General features: G+C 44.9%; 1 protein-coding gene across 2 annotated transcripts in view; it reads left to right on the plus strand.

Annotated features, from left to right (window-relative positions):
• Positions 1–21,440, plus strand: part of Rab3GAP1 (RAB3 GTPase activating protein subunit 1) — a 302,634-nt gene that overhangs the window by 253,921 nt on the left and 27,273 nt on the right. For both annotated transcript variants that reach the window (XM_075677210.1, XM_075677219.1), the window contains exons 17-21: positions 6,674–6,893; positions 7,000–7,094; positions 7,676–7,813; positions 13,789–14,016; positions 20,659–20,755. In XM_075677210.1, the coding sequence (XP_075533325.1) occupies positions 6,674–6,893; positions 7,000–7,094; positions 7,676–7,813; positions 13,789–14,016; positions 20,659–20,755 (778 nt within the window). The remainder of the gene's footprint in view (positions 1–6,673; positions 6,894–6,999; positions 7,095–7,675; positions 7,814–13,788; positions 14,017–20,658; positions 20,756–21,440) is intronic.

The following is a 21,440-nucleotide window of genomic DNA, read 5'->3' on the forward strand; positions in this document are numbered from 1 at the left end:
TGAACGCTACGCAGTGTCAGCATAAGTAAAATATGTATTTTTTCATAAAAGAATATACTTGTATGTGCCAAAAATTGTGCCCAAAATAACCGATATCAATGTTTGCATGTTTTTTCTCTGTTTAATAAGTAAATAAAATATCACACGAACTTTAGAACTATATCAGCACGAAACCAGCAAGGCAGTGCATGCCGCTGATATGAAAAATGTAAAGGCCATGAAATTAACAAGCTGAGGACAAATATTGTAATGAAACTTTGTCATTAAAGAACCTTGTTTTGATTCTTGTACATATGCAACGGCCAGTGAAAAATCTCAATGACACTGTCATTTATTCCAATGTATTACGCAGGAGCAGCTGTCACCGGTCGTGTATCGTGAGTAATTGCACCGAAATTATACCCGCAATAGAGAGCACGTATAAAAAGCAGGAGTTCTGAAAAATAAACGAGGGCGAGTCAAATGAAAGTCAGCCAATGCGAATATATGACAAACGGGGTACCTCATTTATAAGTAGTCTCCATGATCATTTAGACATTTGTTCCGTTGTCTAACGAGTCGCGTGATTCCCGTCTCATTAAATTCCTTGGGTTGCTGCTTCAAAAGTCTGCAACTGACGCTTTCACGTCATCGTCCGACACGAATCTGGTTCGCTTGAGCTGTTTTTTCAGATGCTCCAAGAAAGTGGAAGTCGCAAGGTGACAGGTCTGGGCTGTATGGCGGATGTTGCAGCGTTTTCCACTTGAACATTGCCAGGTTTGTATTAACCACATCAGCGACGTGGGAACGGCATTGTCGTGGAACAAGATGACCCCATTCGTCAATTTTCCACGTAGTTTGTTCTTGATTGTGACACCCAGCCGATCTGGCGTTTTACAATAACGAAACAAATTGATAGTCTCTTAAAATTTAGCAAATTCTATCACTAATGGCCCCTGACGATCTAAAAAAAAGTCAACAACACCTTTCCGGCGGAAATGACGGCCTTTCCTTTCTTTAGGGTGGTGAATTCGAATGTTTCCACTGTAAGCTTTGCTGTCGTGTTTCAGGCTCGTAGAAGTGGCACCATGGTTCGTCCCCGATCACAATTGGAGACAAGAAGTCGTCACCCTTATTGTGATATCGGATCAGATGAGTCTAGGCAGCGCTGAACTTCTTCGTCTTCTGGCGGTAGTTCAAAATCGTGGGCAACCATTGCGCACACAAGAGCGGATAACCGAGATGTTCATGAATTATGGCGTGAACCGAACAATGACTGATGTTCACACGCTCTGCCAGTTCATCGATGCTTATCCTCCGTTCTTGCCTCATCAGCTCATCAACCTTTGCAATTTTGTTAGGGGTGATTGCACGATGGCTTTGGCCCGGCCTTGGATCGTCTTTGCAATTTTCACGTCCTTCTTTGAACCGTTTGCTCGAACGCTTCACAGTGGCCAATGAAATGCAATGTTCAATGTACACGGCAGCCATACGGCGACTAATTTCTTTTTGGGAAATACCTTCAGCTGTCAAAAACCTCAGGGCACCACGCTGCTCAACTTCCAGAGCCCCCATTATGTCGCGCAACCATGTTCAACCCAGTGTATCAGAGCATTAAGCAATCTTGATACTCACACCTGCGTGTCACTTTTGTAATAGAGAGATGCCCAGTGGCGTAGCTAGGTCGTCTGGCACCCGGGGCCCTTAGCTCTTCTGTCACCGCCCCTCCCCCTCGGGTGTAGTCGAGGAAGGCGAGGATATCGACAATTTTCGGGTGTCGTCAGACGTATATGACACCCCCCCACCTACTTGTCCCGTGCACCCGGGGCCCAAGGCCCCCCCCCCCCCCCCATGTTGCTACGCCACTGAAGATGCCCTTGTGTCACGTGCATGCCTCGCAGATAATGGACCGAACAATTACTGCGCGGGATGGGTTGGCTCACTTTGATTTTACTCGCCTTCGTACATTAGAAACGCGAAAATACAATGTAATATACAAGTGCGAAGATACAGCTTGTTACAAGGCAAAAAAGTGTCACTGGAAACAAAGTTCACTGCACGTATACACAAAACCCCGCAACAATATATTTAAATATACGTGTAAGTCTCCAATAAATCTACGTATCTAAAAAAAATGTCACTGTATACAATACGTCAAACAAGGCAAATGAACATGTTGCGCAATCAGAGATTCCCAGAATCTTAGATAGCACCCCCATTCCATCGACTCCCTCTGATGTATCGCGCGCGACGGAAGGCGGCGCGCTTGCCCCCGCTTTTCTCTTTTGCGCACACAAGACTGAGCCACCATCGTCGTCTCACCCATTCCAGCCCCCCCATCCCACTCCCTATGCTTTCACTCGCACATACAGCATGCGGCGCGCGGTCACGATGTTATCGCCCTTGGACTTTATACAAAACATGAGGGCGACGGCGACGGCAGGAATGCGCCTGGAGCGTCCATATAATACTATATCGCAATACTACATAATAAGACTATCCGGCAACTGAAGCGTCCCGTGGCCCATTACTGTCCGCGAAAGAAGAAGTAACAAAATCGAACTTTCACCATGCGACAATTCGCTGCGCCACAACAATGTATTTTTTTTGGGGGGGGGGGGGGGGGGCACCGAAATGAAAAAGCGCAAAATATGTTGGCCACAATCGAATGCCTACTTTGGACACCTAATGCAGCTCCCGAAAAAATATCGAAGGAAACGTGAGACACTTGGTCCACCGAGAACCATACGCATACTGCTCGGTATCCTACACTGGCGAGACAAGACTTTCCGGAGAGGTTGCGCTCAAGCGAACGCGGTGCAATTTGTCGAGTCCCAAAGTGATGGCGGCGAGCGACGATAGTTTCTTTTTCTCGTCTGCTAGCCAGAAAGCGTCCAAAATTCTTCCAGGCGAAAATCCACTCGGCCACAGAAAAGCGAACGCGCACCGAAGTGCGCCGCGCGGTGGTCGCAGTGACACGAGAAAAACGCATTCGCTCTGGCTGCCTCTAGCAGCCCGCGGGTAGGGTAGCGAGGAAAAAAAAAAATGAAGAGGCTCAATATTTCCTCGCGAACCAAAGTTGAAGTAGAAAAAATAAATAAGAACGTAGTTATCTTGGCTGACTTTAGTGCCTTGACATGGATGCTTTGGCGTAGGTGAAAAAAAAAAAAAAAACGTTGATATTCTTTATGTGTCATGACGGCACAAATGAACCACCACAACGCTTCATCTCATCCGACCTCGCTGCTGGCTTTGTCAACTTGTCTGATAGTGTGTTGTTTGGCTTGTCTCGTTGTGGAATGATGTAAGACTTCAGAAAAGTGAATGCACCTTTGGCGTCCAATATTTATAGTAACATCAAACCCACAAAGTTCCGCAATTGAAAATCTAAAGCACAACTTTGGAAATGTCAATGCACCTTTCACATCAAAAGTTTGAGAACTTTATACCCATAAATTTCGGAATTGACATCCATGCGCTGCGTTGACTCCGCGGCCTCTGCAAGATGCCGTGGCGAGCCCGTTCGCCATCAAAACGCCCTTGAAACTTTGTGCTCGTATGGGGCTGCTTGGCGTTATGTGACTCCCGGTGCATGGGCACTGCCGCGAAATGCAGCCCGAGTTCTCAAGGTTCGCGCTGAAATGTCTTTTCGAGCGTGAAAAAGACATTCTAGAGAAAATTTAGAATGATTTCCGGCACCGGGGATTGCTTGGATGGGCTGTGCATGCAGCACGAAAAAATTTCGGAGGGGGCTGAAGCCCCATAAGTCCCCTCCCCCCCCCCCCCCCAGGGCTACGCCCCTGGCACTGGCCCAGTGAGAAACCTTTTCGGCGGGGAGTCGCGTATCATCAAGGGGCAAGTTGAGATGTGTCTGGCCTTTGACCGATACGAAGTTAGATCAGAAATGGAAATTTTAGCACAGGCGTCGGCGTTATGCCGAGGGCGAGATCAGCCCGGTTAGCCTTGCGAGAAGCACTTGAAATATTAAACAAATTAAATAAACACTAACCATTCAGTTTAATCAACCCTGTGTGAATCCTTCCGACTCCTTTCTCAGGAGTGGTTTCCTGATGCTGCATAAGCCTCTTAATGATCTGGCTCGCGACCCTAGCTGGCGTTGGCTTTTTTCGGGAAGCTACCTTGCACGTAAGCGGGTGGCAACGCTCCCAACGACCGTTTCTTTGTCCCTGTGGTCACCCCTGATGGAGGAGTCGGAAGGTCTCCGGGATGTCGAGTTAAATTTGTTAAACCTATTTGGGCGATTTTTGTTTTAAGTATAAACCCCATGCAAGCGATCTTGCGCGCAACAGCGACAAGCGACGCGATGGAGGTGGCTGCTGCGTTCGCTCGTCGCCTACAAGTCGTACCCCGTGCGAGCTACAATTTTGAGCGACGTCTCCCCAGTGTTGCCGATATGAAGGCAGCAGTATACGAGTATACGCGCCGAAACTAGCGTGACGCGTGCTTTATTAATTTAAGTTGATGTATTTTACTGTAAAAAGCAGCATAAAATATTTCTGAGGGTCTTCCAGTAGGTTCTTATCCTTGCTCGTATAAATATTCAATTGGTTGCTCCTTCCGTGCGACAATCTGTAGTATTTGAGTGATGTACAACATCAAGTTCCGGCTTCGCGCTATTGGCTAGTCGCTCTAGCACTTCTGGGCGACGAGCCACGAATTCTAGGTTTCTAGAACCGAGTGATCGAGCGACAAGACCGCGAGCGATCTGTTCAAGCGACGGCCCGTTTTGTCGCTCGAAGCCGTCGCTCGTCGTCCTCGCGCACAAAGTCGCTCTCATGGGGTTTAGAATTTGAAGAGTCACCTCCGCTTTCGACAAGCAATATATCTTCTTCAAGCACTCATAAAACAAATATGGTATAGATGCGTTTAGTATTACTGTAAATCAACAGTTCACATTGATTCGAACCTAGTAAGCGTTTCAGGAATTGGTCTTCTCGCCCTTTGTCCCCCATTAAACGCGAAATGAGCTGTGAGTGCAGCTTTACATAACTAGAAGAGCTTAGTTCACCGCAAGAAACGCACACCGCCTCATGGCATTTCGCGCGCAGGGAACGCCAACTGCGGGCCTATGCACGCGCTTGTTTCCTTCATCGCTACATGTTCTTGTTCAACGTTATGGCCGTAACGCGCCCCCTTTTATCTAAAGGCACGCATTCATCCCAGTAAGCGCAAAACACTGTAAACAAAAATAAGCCCAGATGGGAGTAAATAGGTTTTTCTCCCGCGCGTTCCGATGAGGGATTTAGAAGGAAGATCGAAGATTTCTTCCTTCTAGCTGGAGTACAAAATGACTGCTGCAATTTACAACCACACAAAGGCAACATACAATGAAACCAGAGAAAGCGATGGGGAAATTAGAAAGGTCGTACAGCGCTTACGAGGAAGGAAGTGAGAAGGGGGACGGAGGAAAGAAAGAAAGTTGAAAAGAGGACTTTCTTCAGATACGTTGATACAATGTTTGTATTCCCCAGGCTGTCGCGCCTTTAAGGCCTTCTCTACACCTTTACGGCATGCAGACGCTTTAAAGGTATGCATATAGAATGCCTACAAGCCGATCATCATGTACCTAAACGTATTCACCACCGTATCATAGGTAATTTTAGTGTATTGTTAATGACCTTGTGATGCCCTCGCTCTGTGAAACACAGACGCCCGTGTGCCGCGTTGGGCATTGGGTGTACGTTGTTAAAGATCCCCAGGTGGCCAAAATTAATGCGTAATCCACCGCACAGCGTGCCCCATAATGAGATCGTGGTTTTGGCACGTAAAATACCATTTTGTGTGTGTGTGTGTGAGAGGGAGGATATATATATATATATATATATATATATATATATATATATATATATATATATATATATATATATATATATATATATCTTTCCGGTGACTTCGCGTGCTTAGTGAGGCAGAACAATAGGTAGATGGCAGCACATACCAAGACATTTGTGTGTTGGGAAGCGACACACGGTTGTTAATTTCATGTTGTGAAGTGACGCGGCTTTGTAGAAGTATAGTAATTGTCTTTCTTGTCTCATTGCAAGGACGAAAGCGCCCTTGCGCTTATGCGCCGCGTGTGTCTTATATTGTAGTGTGCCAGCCTATTATTTGGACGCACAGGTCAAACATTTTTCAGTTTATCTTTGTTACTCTTCACTTGTAGTGGTACAGTCGGCGTCACCCTTGTATAGAGCGCGGGAACGGTGGCTGCCCGGGCGCTCAGGAGCCAGCCAGCGATGTCTAACGGTAGTTGCTAGGCCCAAATGTGCCCAGCAGCTGCCGTTAGACGTCGCTGGCAGCCTCAGGAGCGCCCTGGAGGCGGCCATTTCCGTGCTCTAGACAAGGGTGACGCCGACAGTATACATGGACGCAACGCGACGCTACACTTCAGTTAAATCTGCAGTCACGTGTCACCCAGCCACTTTGCGGGATGCATTTAAAAGCCTACGTTTGTATGACTGTAAAGTCACTTACGTGGTTCATACCGGCGCATGTAGGTATAGCGAGTTGTAAGATCGAACGAATGAGTAGTTTTCCCGCATTTATTTTTGCTATTAACTCACTGCCTCGAACCCTTATAATATAGATGGTCGAGCAGATTGCATGTCGCCTGCAGGCGACCGCCTCAGACGGCAACTCTGTTCCCACGCTGGCTCGGCGCGTTTGCACGCAGATGCTGAACTACTGCATAGAAAGGAAGAAAAAACGAGACCGCCGCAACATCGTCGCGGACGAGTCTGGCTCCCAGCCCAAGTCGGGGTCAAGCGAAAGCGACGAGGATATATTCTACGAGTGTCCCGACGACATTGCCGCAGAAGGTGACAAGAGCGAGTCCGGGGACAATACTGCCATCGCGGGAAGCGGCTCGAAGGAGTCTGCGACAACCAGCACAGGTTCCTGTCGCATTGTTCTTGCAGACATTTTGTCCCGTCGTTCTGCTGTCGGACACGCGGCCCGTATTTTCTCGGCGAGTGCAGCTGTTCTGTTTATGCTTTCCAGGAGAACAAGAAGGCGTGCGCGAGGGTGTACTGCGCCGGTGTGGCATCATGACGCTGCTTGGGAGCAGCGAGCCCCTCTACATTCCTGTCACACAGGTACGACGTCGTCGCCTTCTCTTGGCCATGTAGACCCCGCAAAAGATGGGAGAAATGCAGAGTAAGCACATCAGCAAGTACTCTGTTGGAACTCGGAACAACAGTTGAACAGCGGCAGTTGTTGGGGCGTTTCAGCTCGCCATCGATCGTTGCGTTACGTCTGAACACTAGAACGCTAAATTCTAGACTTCCGTCCGGAATATTTCAGGCACGCCGAGTACAAGTTCAAGCTTCGCACAAGAATTACCGAAGCTGCGCGTATAGCGTCCGTTTTCGCATTGCTCTGTTTGGTAACCTTTCTGCGTCAACACCGAGTGCAACCGCCGCAGTGGCTCATGCAGTGGCTATGGCTTTCTGCACGAGGTTGTAGGTTTGACTCCCGACGGCCGGTTCCCGATAGTGGAAGAATGCAAACACGCCCGCTTAGAGTGCGTCGGCTGCACATTAAGAAAAAGAAGAAAAAAAGAACACTGTGTGATCATAATTAATCCAGAGATCCTCACCACAGCGTCTCTCATAGCCCATGCGTTTCTCTGCTATGTTAAACATAATTGCAATACTGAATGAAGCCTTACGAACAGGAGCCGGCTCCGATGACGGAGGACATGCTGGAGCAGCACGCCGAGGCGCTGGTCAAGCTGGGCAGCAACCCCGAGGGCGCCGTGCTGCGCGCGCGCATGCAGAGCGCCTGCCTTTTCTCCGACATGGAGGCCTTCAAGGTGAGCGCCACTCTCCCAGTTCGGCGGTCGTTACCTGAAAGAACACGCGATGCCGGGGACGTTGTCATTGTAACTGCCACGAAGTGGTGCAGTGCTACATGTCAGTTGCGTCATGGTGGTGTGCCCGGCTGCGGTGGCGAGGAGTTGTCGTTGCAGCGCATAACGTTCTGCTGGTTGCTTCTTGTGAGTCGCGCAGTGAAGCTAGCTTTGGGAGGAAAGTATCGTCGGCAGAGCTCCTTTGTTATCGTCCTTTGGTTTTATTTCTTTCCCGCTTTTCGCGTTGGTTGAAGCAGATGTGACTTAGTTGGCATAAGTGCATCATTTCATTCGCGCATATGTTTTTTTCCCCTTTGCAATCTGAGCGAGGAGTTCAGTTTTAGCTTTGACACGCTCTCATTTGGCAGCTGTTTTATTAACTTAAATAAACATTCGTTCCTCAACAATTTCTTTTTAATGTTTCCTGGCAATATCTGTGTTCGGCATTTTGAATATTGAATTTATGCACTAACGTGTGAACTAAAGCATTTTGTTTCAACATCACGTTTAGGAGCCTCATATATAACGCCGTTTGCCCTTCTCGCGGACGCCGCGCTCTCACCTGGAGAGCGCGGAGAGTCGGCGTTAGTCGCACAAGTGCGACTACGTATGTGGCACTGCTGTGGCACTGCTGTGACGTCACTGACAGTGACACACATGACTTCGAGAATTATTTAAGGCAACATCAGCTATTTGTTTAATCTATTGCTTCAATAGACGAAATAAAGTTTAGACAAATAATAAAACACACAGATCGAAAGTCGGCATGTTTCGTCTGCTTGTTTCCGCGTCCTGCAGTCGCACGAGTGGAGAACGAAACTATGTCATTTTCTACCGTGTTCCAGCGCCGCGATCATGCTCTTTCATCCTTTCGCTTCTGCTTCAGTTCTCGTGATTGTGATACTGACTTACATCGCTAGTCAGGTGTTCACGTGCAGAGCGCGCAAAATCGTCCGCTACGTGAAAAGAGATAAACGCAACAGCTCGCGCGCGAGACGCGTCACCGAAAGTGCGCCGCTCAGCAAAAACGCGCGCGCGCGAGAGAGAGAGAGAGAGAGAGAACCCAAGAAGGCGGGGCCCGTGACGTATTCTTCACGCGATCCTGCTGCTACTCCTGCTCCGGTATGGGAGAACGCAGGGAATGCGTCTCCCTAGCGGAGGCTAGACGGGGCAAGTGGAGAGAATTGGCGGCGACGCTCGCCTCCTAAAATCGTGGGCTCGCGGCACTTGAAATATAATTTGAAAAATTATTGCGAGATATCGCTGGCAATCGAGGGGAAAGCGCATTGTAGAGGAAATTAGCGAACTAATCTTCACTTCTAGGAGTATACGGGCAGCTTCTAACTAGAGAATAAATTTTCGAAATGTTCGCACTGTTTCCATCATTGCTGTGCAAGTTTTTACAGCGAAGGAACTAGTGTGACTAGAAGTGCTCGAAAGCGTTATATGTTTGTTTTCCTGGGAGAACTAGATAATTCAAGGATCTTATATTTAGAGCTTAAGACATTTTGATAATCTAGTTGGTAATTCACGACTTCGTTATTGGAAAACACTTAAAAAAACATAGACACAAAGAATGAAGGCACCCAAAAGCGCTGGATTTTTTCGGCGCTTCATTTCTTGGTGTCCGTGTTTTCAAGTGCGCTGCCTATATAACTAAGCTATATTCAGAGGGAATGTGGAGTGTAATAGTGGAAAAGTAACACAGAAAACATTTCCAGTGGTCGGTTACTTCATGGCTAAATAGCAATAACTAAACCTTCGTTTACTCTAACTTAACTGCTCCTCCCCCCTTGTTTTTTTTTGCTTTATTTTAATGCGTTATACGATGTTTGTGGTTGGTTGCACGCACTACCAACACCAGCTAGTTATCTTTTAGAATTGGCTACCCAAACATTATAAGTACAGTCCAACAGCCATATACAGAAATCGCATCGGTCACAATAATACGTTTGTTATATCCGATCATTGTTATAAGCATACACGCAGATATCGCAATCTTTTTCCGCCGATAAAATCCGTGCAAAATAAACGCAAGTGGTGTGCCTCCAACGGTCCAGCAATGAGTCTCCTGCAGATTTAGATGGCCCGTCGGCATCTAGCTTGCCGTGCCGATACAAGACACGGGAACAACGCTAAGTTGCATACACGCGATCTGCACCGGCGCGAAGACGCAACCGTGCGATCGGTGTTTTCGCGCGGGATCGGTACGTTGGCGGACTGTTGGCGGTCTGACCAAGCCAAGTCGCCGCCGCCGGCAGACTTCGCACACGTAGGGGACTGCACGTGTATGGTAACTAGCACGTCGATCCGTTCGGTCCCGGCTACTACGGCCATCAGCCTAGCCCGTGCGTCTGATCTCACGCGCTATAGCCGATAGGGTCTGCGAGTGCGAGCATATTGACGGAGAGCTTCCTGCGACGGCTTGTCACCAGGCGCTCCGCCGGCCGCACCGTTTAGGCCGCTATGCCAACATTGAGACAACACTGTTCATGGCCGCCATGTCTGCGGCAGCGGGTACGCATTTCATGCGTGAAAGGGCGTGCCGCGTTCGAAATTTCGGCTGTTGTCCTTATACATTGGTGTTAGGCAGGGTGTCTACCAACCGGGAAAACCGGGAATTCTCAGGGAATTTGAACAGTCTGGGAAAACTCAGGGAAAACTCAGGGAATTTGTGCTTCTATCAGGGAAAATTAGCTGTAACTTTATTGAGTCATATTAATGCTAGCTCCAGTAACAGAGGAATCGCAACGAATCGTCACTGACGCCGTGTCATCGGCACGATGTATTGCCAGAGTAGTTAACGACCGATTTTCTAACGCCCGATTTTTCGGACATGCCCGATAATTTCCACGCCTTTGCGGCACCACCACGTACTCCATATAGTCAATGTATATTTCCCTGACTGCAGGTTTGAAATGGCATTAATCAAAGCCGCCACCGCCGCTATTTTGATTATCTCGCCGCCTCGAACCGGCACTCTCGCACGCAGATCCGCTGGCAGCCGTAACCACCACCGCGGCAATGTTAGGCCTAGCTGCTTCTATGTTCGCTATCAAGCTTCTTGCCGTGCGGTGCCGTGTTTTTCATTGAAAGAATTCGCCGCTATCACCAATGGCACCGACTCCGCCTTTGTAATCCTCGCGATTGGCTTTGAAGCTCGCAGAGCACAGCGCGTTGCGTAATGCCAGTCTCCGAAAGTTAGCTTCGCCTCAGTACAGTAGTGTTAGGCGGTGAAGCATAACAAGCGTGGGAAGGGGCAATTGTCACGGGACACACGTGCACCCCCATCTCCTGTCACAGTACGAGAACCGATATGCCTAGTAAGTGTACTGGCAGGCCTTAAGAGCTTTTTCGGGCGTGCCTGTGGCAATTTTAGCCCTTAAGGGCAGTTAAAGACAGGCATTCACTATTTTTGGACTGCCCGATTTTCGGATGTTTATGCGGCCCCTAGGGAATCCGAAAAATCGGACGTTGACTGTACAACTTACCAAGAGGATGCTTCAAATGATCCATGTGGCGTAAGTGTGGTAGAAGGAGGATGAGAACAGAAAGGACCGACGCACTGAGGAATTAACGGGAAAGGAAGCGTGCCGCCGCCTTTTTGAAGGAGCTTGAGCTAAAAAAACTAAGTGTTGGCTGACGCCGAGATACAGGTGTCCCTCATCCAAACCAAGATAAACTGTTTTAAGCAGTGAAACCCAGCGCTGAGATGTTGTGTACGGGCTGAGAGTATGTCAGGACAGTTGAGGTTGACTTCCCAGCTGCTGAGAGAGAACCTTAGTTGTGAAAAAGTTCAGGCCTCATACAGATGAGCTTGCTGTCAGTTGATAGAAATAGCTCATATTAAGAAATATTTACTTATTTATGCATCTCCTTTTCATTCGTATTTGAAAATGTTCGACTCAATTTGGAATGGGTTTTACCGCGGTTCTTTCGCTGTGCATTTTCCTAACACCTTCCCTCTGTTTTCTTTTTAAATAAAATAGATATTACTCCTTACTATTCAAACTGGATTAAGTCATTTTTTTTTTTTGTTTCAGCATGCTTACTAGAGAGTGACAGCATCGGGCAACGTGGTGTCAGCCTGTCTTTACATAAAACAAAGTTCTGGCTCATTCAGGGAACTTTGCAAAGGAGCTCAGGGAAAACCTGGAAAACTCAGGGAATTTGGAAATGTCAACTTGGTAGACACCCTGGTTAGGGCTAGGTCGCCCTGCTGCTGGGAAGTCCGAATAATCGCGCAGGTCAGAAAAACGAAGCGTCTGGAAGGTCTGTCCGCGACCGTGTTACACATTTTTGCTACTAGAATACAGCCTCGATATAATGAACTAACGTAATTCTCGTAAAATAACGTAATTCTCGATATAACGGAATATCTAACTTTTTCATTAACCTTGCCCATAAAACATCTTGTATTCTATCTACAATACTTTGACATAATAGTTCTGCAGAAACTCACTAGGTGGAGAGAAGTAATTAATAAAGGGATAATGAGGCATCCACCCAATCATAGCGACTGCTACAAAGGAAACCCATACGGGTTCCTCGAAAGAAAAGCCTCCCAGGTGAAGAAAAATGAGTCCTGGTCCGGGACTTGTCAGTAGTTGTAGCACTTGTAGCAAAGCTAATGAGAACTATTATGTCAAACTTTTGCTTCGAGTTGTTGATGGGTTCAACTTCGCCCTGCCATCTGCTAGCCGCCTGGTTAGCTCAGATGGTAGAGCAGCTGTCCCGGAATGGTGGTGGTTCCGGATTCATGTCCTCAACCAGGACTAATTTTTCTACAACTTGGAGGCTTTTCTTTCGAGGAACCCTTATGTGTATCCTTTGTAGCAATTGCTACGATTGGGTGGATGTCTCATAATCCCTTTATTGATTACTTCTCTCCACCTTGCAGTTTTCCGCAGAACTATTACGTCAAGCTCTTGCCTTTGCTTCAAGTTGTTAATGGGTTCGAATTCACCCTCCCATCTGCTAGCCGCCTGGTTAGCTCAGATGGTAGAGTGGCTCCCCGGAAAGATGGTGGTCCCGTGTTCGTGTCCCGGACCAGGATGAATTTTTCTTCACCTGGGAGGCTTTTCTTTTGAGGAACCTATATGAGTTTCCTTTGTAGCAATTGCTACGATTGGGTGGATGTCTTATTATCCCTTTATTAATTATCCACAATATGTTGAAGTGTGTTTATGTACAATTTCAATATAACGAAACTTCACTGCAGCCTTCTTACGTGAGCCGGTGGATTTTGCGGCCCCGTTCCCGTAAGAAATGTCCGTCAGTGACTTTATTTGCATAAAATGTCAAATTTCAGTAGAACAAAATTTTGAAATATTGAAGTGCCGATTTCACTGACTTCGTTGTACTGAGGGCTAACTGTACATATTTTGAGCCACATGCAAACACAAAAATTTGCCTCACTGTAACCGATACCATGTTGGACCCTGCATTTCCAATTTCATTAGTGCAGGAGAGAACTCCATTTGATTGAAGCATGACCAACCAAATGTTATATTTACTTCTTTATATCCAATAATTTGTTATAGCTGTGTTTGTTATGCCGAGGTTCAACTGTTATTAATTTTTGAGTATTAGATATAATCGCATTTGGTTAACTTGCATGCATGGCCATACAAAATTATTACAATTGCTTTGATATTCACATTGCCCTGTTCAAAGCACATTCGGTTCAATTCCATGTTGATATATTCTGTGCATCTAAATATGCACAACTTTATAAATGGAGGCCAAGTTTATGAGTCTGCCCTTTGTCTGTGTTTATGAGTCTGTGCCAAGTGTTGTGGTCAGATGCTCTGTACAAGGAAAGGGATGTGGAGGGAAAATAAAAATAAATTGTGAGAAGGCAGAAAACTTGTCATGCTTCTTTTGTTGTGGCCTTTTTTATAAAGGTGTGCACTTTTTTATGACATTGTTACATCTAGGCAGCCAACCCAGGAGCATCACTGAGTGACTTTGTGCGCTGGTATTCTCCACGTGACTGGGTTGCACCAGTAGTGGATCAGACAACTGGGCAAGTAATTGAAGAGGGCCACCTGAGTCATCGTATGCAGCTGCCTGGCAACACTTGGCAGGAGGTTTGGGAGACAGCACGCCCTATGCCTGCACATAGACAGAAACGCCTTTTTGATGACACCAAGGAAGCAGAGAAGGTTTGTTGATCAGGCATGCTTAACAGTCTGTCGAATATATTTCATTTTCAAGTGCAATTCAGTTACCGTGGCTCTGCAAATGCTGGATAGCTTGTCGAACTTTGAACAACCCGATGTGCCAGAAATATTCACTGCAGTTTATGATGCTTTTCGGTTTGCTTCAAAGCAGTGACAGGAGGGGTATCTGCCTTCTTGGAAAACCATGACATGTCAGATAACTTCTGAGTTCTGTAAAAGACAGAATACAAGACATTTTTTCCCTTGGTCGGTGCATAGGAGCATCAGTTCCCTTGACTAAGAAGTGCCAAGTGAGGAAGGAAGGAAGAATAAGTTTGGTGGCTGAAGAGATAGCCTGATGCACTATGCTTCCAGCTGTACAGTTTTGTGTGATAGTCCACAAAATTGGTCTGATGAATGGTGCACAGGGATGGTCAGATAATTTTTTTTATTTGATTCACAATTAATCATTCATCATTTTAGCCTTTAATAAATTAATCACTTTCGATGCAGGGTTTTTCATCAATTAATTGACTAATCGAAATTTTTGCCAGGCACTTTCAAAAAAGTTTAAACACAGTTATCTATTTTTGTAGGACCCTACTTTAATGTTTGAGAGGTGGAACCAAGTTTGAAACACAAGTCTAAACATTTGACAAAGTATAATCTTTAACTTGTTAAAGACTAAATATAGTTGGCACTAGTGGCTTTTGAAAAGATAAACAATATATGTTATAAAATTTCACTTAGTGCAGAAATAAATAAAATACCTACATGCCACTAGTGAATCCATACACAGTACAGTTAAGCAAGAAATACAAAAAATGGCAAAAGTAAAATGCGAAGTCCCACTGAAATATGCAGCAAATTTCAGTATGCACTGGGGAAGAGGGAAGGAATGTCAGTTGGGTGGGGTGTTTGGGTGAAACTGGCACCTTGTTTGAATGGCCACACAACCAGCATGTTAGAATAGATGCTCAGACGATATATAGATTTGCTAGAATCGACATGAACTCCATCGCTATGTCAAATACATGCTCCAAACCGGCATGCATACTGTGCCACATCTTTAGACTAGGAGTGGTATGACAATCAATGGCTGGTTTCCTATGGCATGCCTTGAATTTCGAGGGCATTTCAAGCCTCCGGCTTCAGGCAGCGTGGTGGCGCGTACGGTGTGGGGGAAGAGAAGGGAAGCGCTCGGCTGGGCATCACTCGGGACTCGGAAAAACAGTCAACAGTCAGTGCTCATGCACTGTCATTCTGGTATGATTTCAAAATTTTCACTCTACTCCTGTCAAACTCTCGAAAACGATTAATCGAACAAGTCTAATCGATTAAGTCAATTAAATGAAAGGGGGAAATCGATGAAGATTAATCGTTTTTCACAGTACATTTAATCGATTAATTGATTAATCATGTATCGATATTACCAACCCTAGTGGTGCATGATTGGTCTGTGATAGCACATCACTACCAGCTAGAAGCACCATGGCATCACTCTAGCTTTCACCCCATGATTCTTGGGATTACTGCAACATATAAAGGAAGGAGAGTGACAACGCTAGCACAGAAGAAAAAAAAAATTTGCCATTCCTTTAACTTCAGCGCATTTCAAAATGTCTGTAATCGGAACTTGCATTAGAGCCACTTCATTTTAAATACAGGGCCTCCATTTCCACTGAAGCAGGTGGAACATAGGTGGGGATGGCTAAGAAGCACTGCCACATAAAGATGCACCGGTTATCACAGCAATTTATGAGGAGGACCAGTGCAAAAGAATAATAAGGCAGCCCATCTGCTCAGTGGCGCACATGGTGATATTTCAGCAGTTCACCATTATTGTGGTTCTCTTTCACCAAGAACGCTGTTGGAACAGTGTTGGGTGCATCAATCATCAGAGCATTCAAGAATTGCTTGGCTGATGCAACACCAGTGGTGCGGTGCATTTCTTTGGAGACACTGACTGTGCTCTATACTGTGGCACCGCTTGCCAGTGCCCTCTTGAATGCACCTTGACCTGTGGAACCTGCAGTGCTGAAAAGCGGTCGCTTTAAGTGGAAGGCAGAGAAAGTACTGCCAGGCACACATTGGAGTGCCTTCTTGTGTACTCCCTGCAGTTAGGCGGAAATGAGCAGCACGAGGAATAAACAACTATAGTAGGGATGCAACTTAGCAGCAGCAGTGAAATGAACTCATTAGCCATACCATGAACATCCATTGTGGTGATGCTGACTGTGCTTTTAATCCTCAATTTCACAGGTTCTGCTTCTGCAGTGCAGCACTGAGTGTATGGCTTTATGTGATGCTTGCACGCTTTGTTTACTTTTGACCATGGTTGCATGACTTAGAGAAAGGTTTGAGCTAATTGCAGGGTGCTGTGCTCGTTTCACATAATGGATGCATGTTGTCTCCATGGATCAAGTCAATTCAGGACACATCCTCCACAGAAAAGTGATAATGAAGACAGAGCTCTCAGTGTCGAAGATGACGAAGACTGCACATGCAATATTCAAAGCACAACATCTTCAATAAGGGACAAAAGAAGTGAGGACAATAAGAACAAAAATTGCAGTCGCTTCTAGCACATGCCTTCTAGCAATGGAAAAGTGGCTTAAAGCGGATGACGACATTGTGCACAGAACACTATGAAATGCCGCAATGGCTGTGACCACTAGCCGAGAGTGAACATGAAAACTCAGTATTTTAAAGGTAGTTTTTTTTTTTTTTTTTTTTTATAGGAGCAGAACAGCAGATAGGCTTCAACCACGGAAAGCATCCTAGTGGTGAACAGGGGGTCCACGAGCACTTCCAACTGTGGGCGTCAGGTCTAACAACATGGGGCACTGGCCGCTTGTATAAGATAGATGGCAAAGGTGCAAACAGCACAACTGTAAAGGGCATGATTTTTATGCGCTTCAGGTGCAATGTGAACTTCTGCCGCAATAAACACAACTAATCCTTATTCAATTTCCACTGCCAGTTGAGCCAGCAAGATCGAATATATATGTTTTGTTAAGACAGAGCATTTGAGAAGAAAACCAACCATTTCTTATGTGTGACTTGAAGCTGCATGAATTTTCAGCATCAGTCAAAGAATGGGCAAGTGCCCAATGTCACGAACTTGCAACATGATGATTTTGAGAAATACTGCAGTACACCAAAATTTTTTTAGTCGACTTTTTCAATATACAAGCAAAAGCCTGAGAAATCACAAGTTAAAAATTTTTTTTGTGTCTCCAAAATAAATCTGGCATGAAGGGGTTAACCCATTAGGGACCAGTTTCTTTATTTTCTTGCTATCTTGAAATAAATGTCATATCTTAACTTACATTTATACTAATAATTCACATGCAAGAAATTATTACTCTTGCCTAATTAGTTTTTAAAATATAGCCCGTGACCATATGGTCACACTGGGCCCTTACGCTACAGCAAAATACGCGAAGTTAAAAATATTTATTTCAAACCATGAAACATCACAAAAAACATGTATAGCGAATAGTCGAGCACTTATTTAGTGTGGTATGGTTTAAATCATGGAATACACATGCCGACGTCATACTTTGTGCATTGTGTGTGCACCGCGCTGTTGCAATTATCTCATGCACACCTCCACCTGTTGCCATTAGGTGTTGGTGCAACAAAGTGGACCACTTGGTCATACCGTGTACCAGTCAGGACATCACCAGTCTTTGGTATTCTGCGTTGACCAGGTCCTCTAGGCTTATTGTCCCATCGCATCAGGTAGCTTTGTGCAATTTGCCTACGGAATTCCACCTGCGTGACGTTGAACCCTGTGCTACGAATTATCGCGCAAGTGTTGCTGATAGATACATCACAAAGTGGAGTGAAAATCGTCCACCACCACTTTTTGCCACGGATTGCAATCCTATAGGCGCCTGCATTTGCATCCATCTGGTGCGTACCTCCTATAAATCTTGTACTTAGCAACAGTGTTTGGATGGGCCACCTTGATTCGCTTCTTCTCAACATACGAGTACTTGCCCTATCGAGTACGGCATTATCAAAAAGATCGAACAACTCAACAGGTGAAAAGTCCCTGTAAGCAGCAAAGCTTGGGTCGGGAAATATGCCAAGGCTTGTCTGGAGATCACCCTTCCTCCACTTAGAAGCAGTAGATAATTTTGCCGGAATGGCCGCATCAACTACAGAAGAAGAAACCTCTGATATTCTGTCACCTTGCTCGCCGGGGTCGTCATCGTCCGAGTCGCATCCACCAATGCGGCGCCCGTCAGAGAAAATAGTTTCAGCGCCGGCTAATAGCTACCACCTGCTTAGAATGTCAATGAGCCCACCTGAGTCCTCATCGGCCGAGTTTTCATCCGAATAGGTGCTAGCCTCTGGCGGCTCGATATAAATCACTGACACGTCGTCATGTTCCTCTACGACTGCTTCGCTATTTCTTCCAACATCAACCTATTCAGACAATAAAATAAGAACTAACCACTGCAAGAACGCGCCAGCGGCCGTGCACGAGATGAGAATGCAGTTAAAAAAAATAAAAATTTAGGTAGCCTAAAAGCCCAGCGTGACCATATGGCAACGTGCAAGATAACGCGCTCGTTCATGGATAAATCAAACATTAATCTTTCACAAATGGTCATCAAAGTTCACATATTCAAAGAGCAATACGGAGGTAAGGATATCTGACTATTGCTTAAACAAGTCGTAAAAAAAACACACTTAATCATTGGAGCGATGCATGACAACGCTACTCGCAGAGCAACACTTATTCCTGCCTTTGCGAGGGACTCCCACAAAACGACTGACAGCTGCTGCCACTTGGTATCTATAAAGGGAACTCTAATCTGTCAAACGGCATGTCAAAGGCGATTTTGGTGCCGTTTTGTTAATCTTAATTAATTGAAATCCACTGTGCAGACTAACGTGACCATATGGTCACGCTGGTATTTAATGGGTTAACCAAGGAATTGGTTAGCGCATTAAGAAATTGGTATCGATCTAACGAAAGTTACTGTATAAAAGAACCACATGTCACTTTTGTGATGCAGTCATGGTTATATCCACCAAAGAAAAACTTATTTCATCTATATTGCGATAATAAATCTACAGACAGCGTGGAAGTGATGCACTTCTACTTCATGGCTGCAAGTTATTCCTCCAAAAAATTTGCTGCTCTGCAGTTTCACTTGGGAAGCAATGCCTGCACTGAGCAACTGTGCCTTCTGATACTGTATCATTTGGAACCATGGTTATAGGAGTGACTTCATAATTCTGGATGAATTGGCTTAACAACTGACATGTGTAGCGACTTGTGTGTAGCCATTTGCATAGGTATTTCTTCCTGAACCCTCCAGTAGACATATTTATTGTGTGTTATTTGGCTTTAATAAAAATTAACTTGCTTGGGATATTGCTTTTTTTTAATTGCACAATAATCAAGTAAAACACTATTCTACTTGTATTTAAAATCTATAATATTTTTATCCTTGTCATTCTCACCTGCACTCTATCATTCCAAGGTGCATCTGAGAAGTGATCATTAATCACAGAGGTCAAGGGCCCCATTTAACTTGTCAATTATAAGGCAGCACAATCTTATTTCTAACTTTACACATGTTGACAGAAAAGTGCTGCGATATGGCTGAGACAAAATACAGTAAAAAGAGTTTTTCCAATTTTACAATATAGAGGTTGCAATACAGCCTGCAACTCTCACATTCTTGTTAGAGAAGTACTGCACCTGGTACAATACACGAAAAAAGAGAGGGGAAGGAATGTGACTGAGCACAGATTTTTGACTATTGTAGTGTAGTGTGCAGTGTTGAAAGGAACAAAAAGCAACAGCAGATAAAAGAAAAAGTCATAACAAGCCATTCAGGAGTTTCTCCAGACTGCCAAATTACCTCTGTTAATTTACCTCACCTGCACATGTTACCCCACACACAATTACCCCACATTCAAATGTACACACACATGCACACTGCACTCTACAAAAGAGTAGCTCTGGTGGACAGGCCAACAGCACGCGACACACACTCCTAAAACCATGACAATAGCAAGTAACATACGTGGCTAAAGAAAACAGCTGACTACACAGACAGCTTAAAAACAGCGCAACAGCATACAGTATTACACACGGCAGTTGAATAAACAAACTGCATAGTGAAATAAACAGCCTAGTTCTGCAGAAACAGAATAATGCGAGAAATTCTGGTCATATTCAATTTCTGGTGTTCTCGTTTCACTATTGTTAAATTTAATTTCTTTTTGTAGATTTGGCACTGAAATCCCAGTGCCCGTACGTCAGTGTGACATCATGTATTAAAGTTCTCAAAACTTGCCATGCACAATGTCCGTCTCATTTAGAGCAAGGTGTCGTAACTGCTTCGATCAACAACTGTCTAGGCCCTATCAGACCCTGCTTGCATGCCTCGAATCAGGTGTATTATGAAAGCATTGGATGCAAACAAAACAGTAAGAAAAAATTTTACTCCGTCTATGTCATTTTTTATTAATTTGTTTTATCCTAGTTATGGTAAAGTTCTACTAGATGTTATAGCCCATCTAGTCCAGCAATACACCCTATTAAACTCTCACATTAACCTGTCGTCAAATCTTGTATTCATCATCTGTATCACAGTAATAAATTTCATGCAGGTGCTGTATTATCTGCTGTCACTTCATCCAGCTGAGATTGTGAAGCTCTTAATACCAATTTTAATCCACTGTGCCTTAGCACACATCATTGATCATGGTAAGAACATTTATGTCACTTTTTTTCCTAACGGGACTACTAAATGTAATGACTCGATCAAGCTAGACTGTGACAACACTTGTTTGTGTTTGCATGTATGTTGCAGAAAGTGATGGGTAATTATTAGAAAAAATAAAGGCCAGACTTTAGGAGTTTTGTGCTGAAACTACAACACTCATGAAAGGTAAAATTGTCATCCACCCGAATGTAGCACGAAGCCCCATTCGGGTGGATGCCGGACCAGGATGAATGTTTCCTCAATTGTGAAGCATTATTTCTAAGAAACCTGTATATGTTTCCTTTGTAGCTTCGTGCTACATTTGAGTGGATGACAATTTTACTTTTCATGAATACTTCCTCCACCTTGCAGTATTCCACAGAACTGATTTAACTACAACACTGATGATGTCAGAATATGACGTTAGTAGTGTTTCAGCAGGTCCATCTGTTTGTCTTCTCATCATGCTGAAAAAGCCTACAAAAGCTGCCATAAGCTTTCATTTAATTCTTTTTTGTTAGGAAACGAAATTGAAATTATGCGGTTGAATATTCTTAAACTGTTCAGCAGTTTGAGTGTCGTGAAGGTGTTCACTTATGATGTTGTATACTAAACAAATTGTAATGGTAAAACTAAAGAAAATAAACAATTTTTGTATAATCTTTATGCATTTATAGTAAAATGCTT

The sequence above is a fragment of the Dermacentor variabilis genome, chromosome 1, assembly GCF_050947875.1.
Source record: "Dermacentor variabilis isolate Ectoservices chromosome 1, ASM5094787v1, whole genome shotgun sequence".
NCBI classification, from domain to species: Eukaryota; Metazoa; Arthropoda; class Arachnida; order Ixodida; family Ixodidae; genus Dermacentor; species Dermacentor variabilis.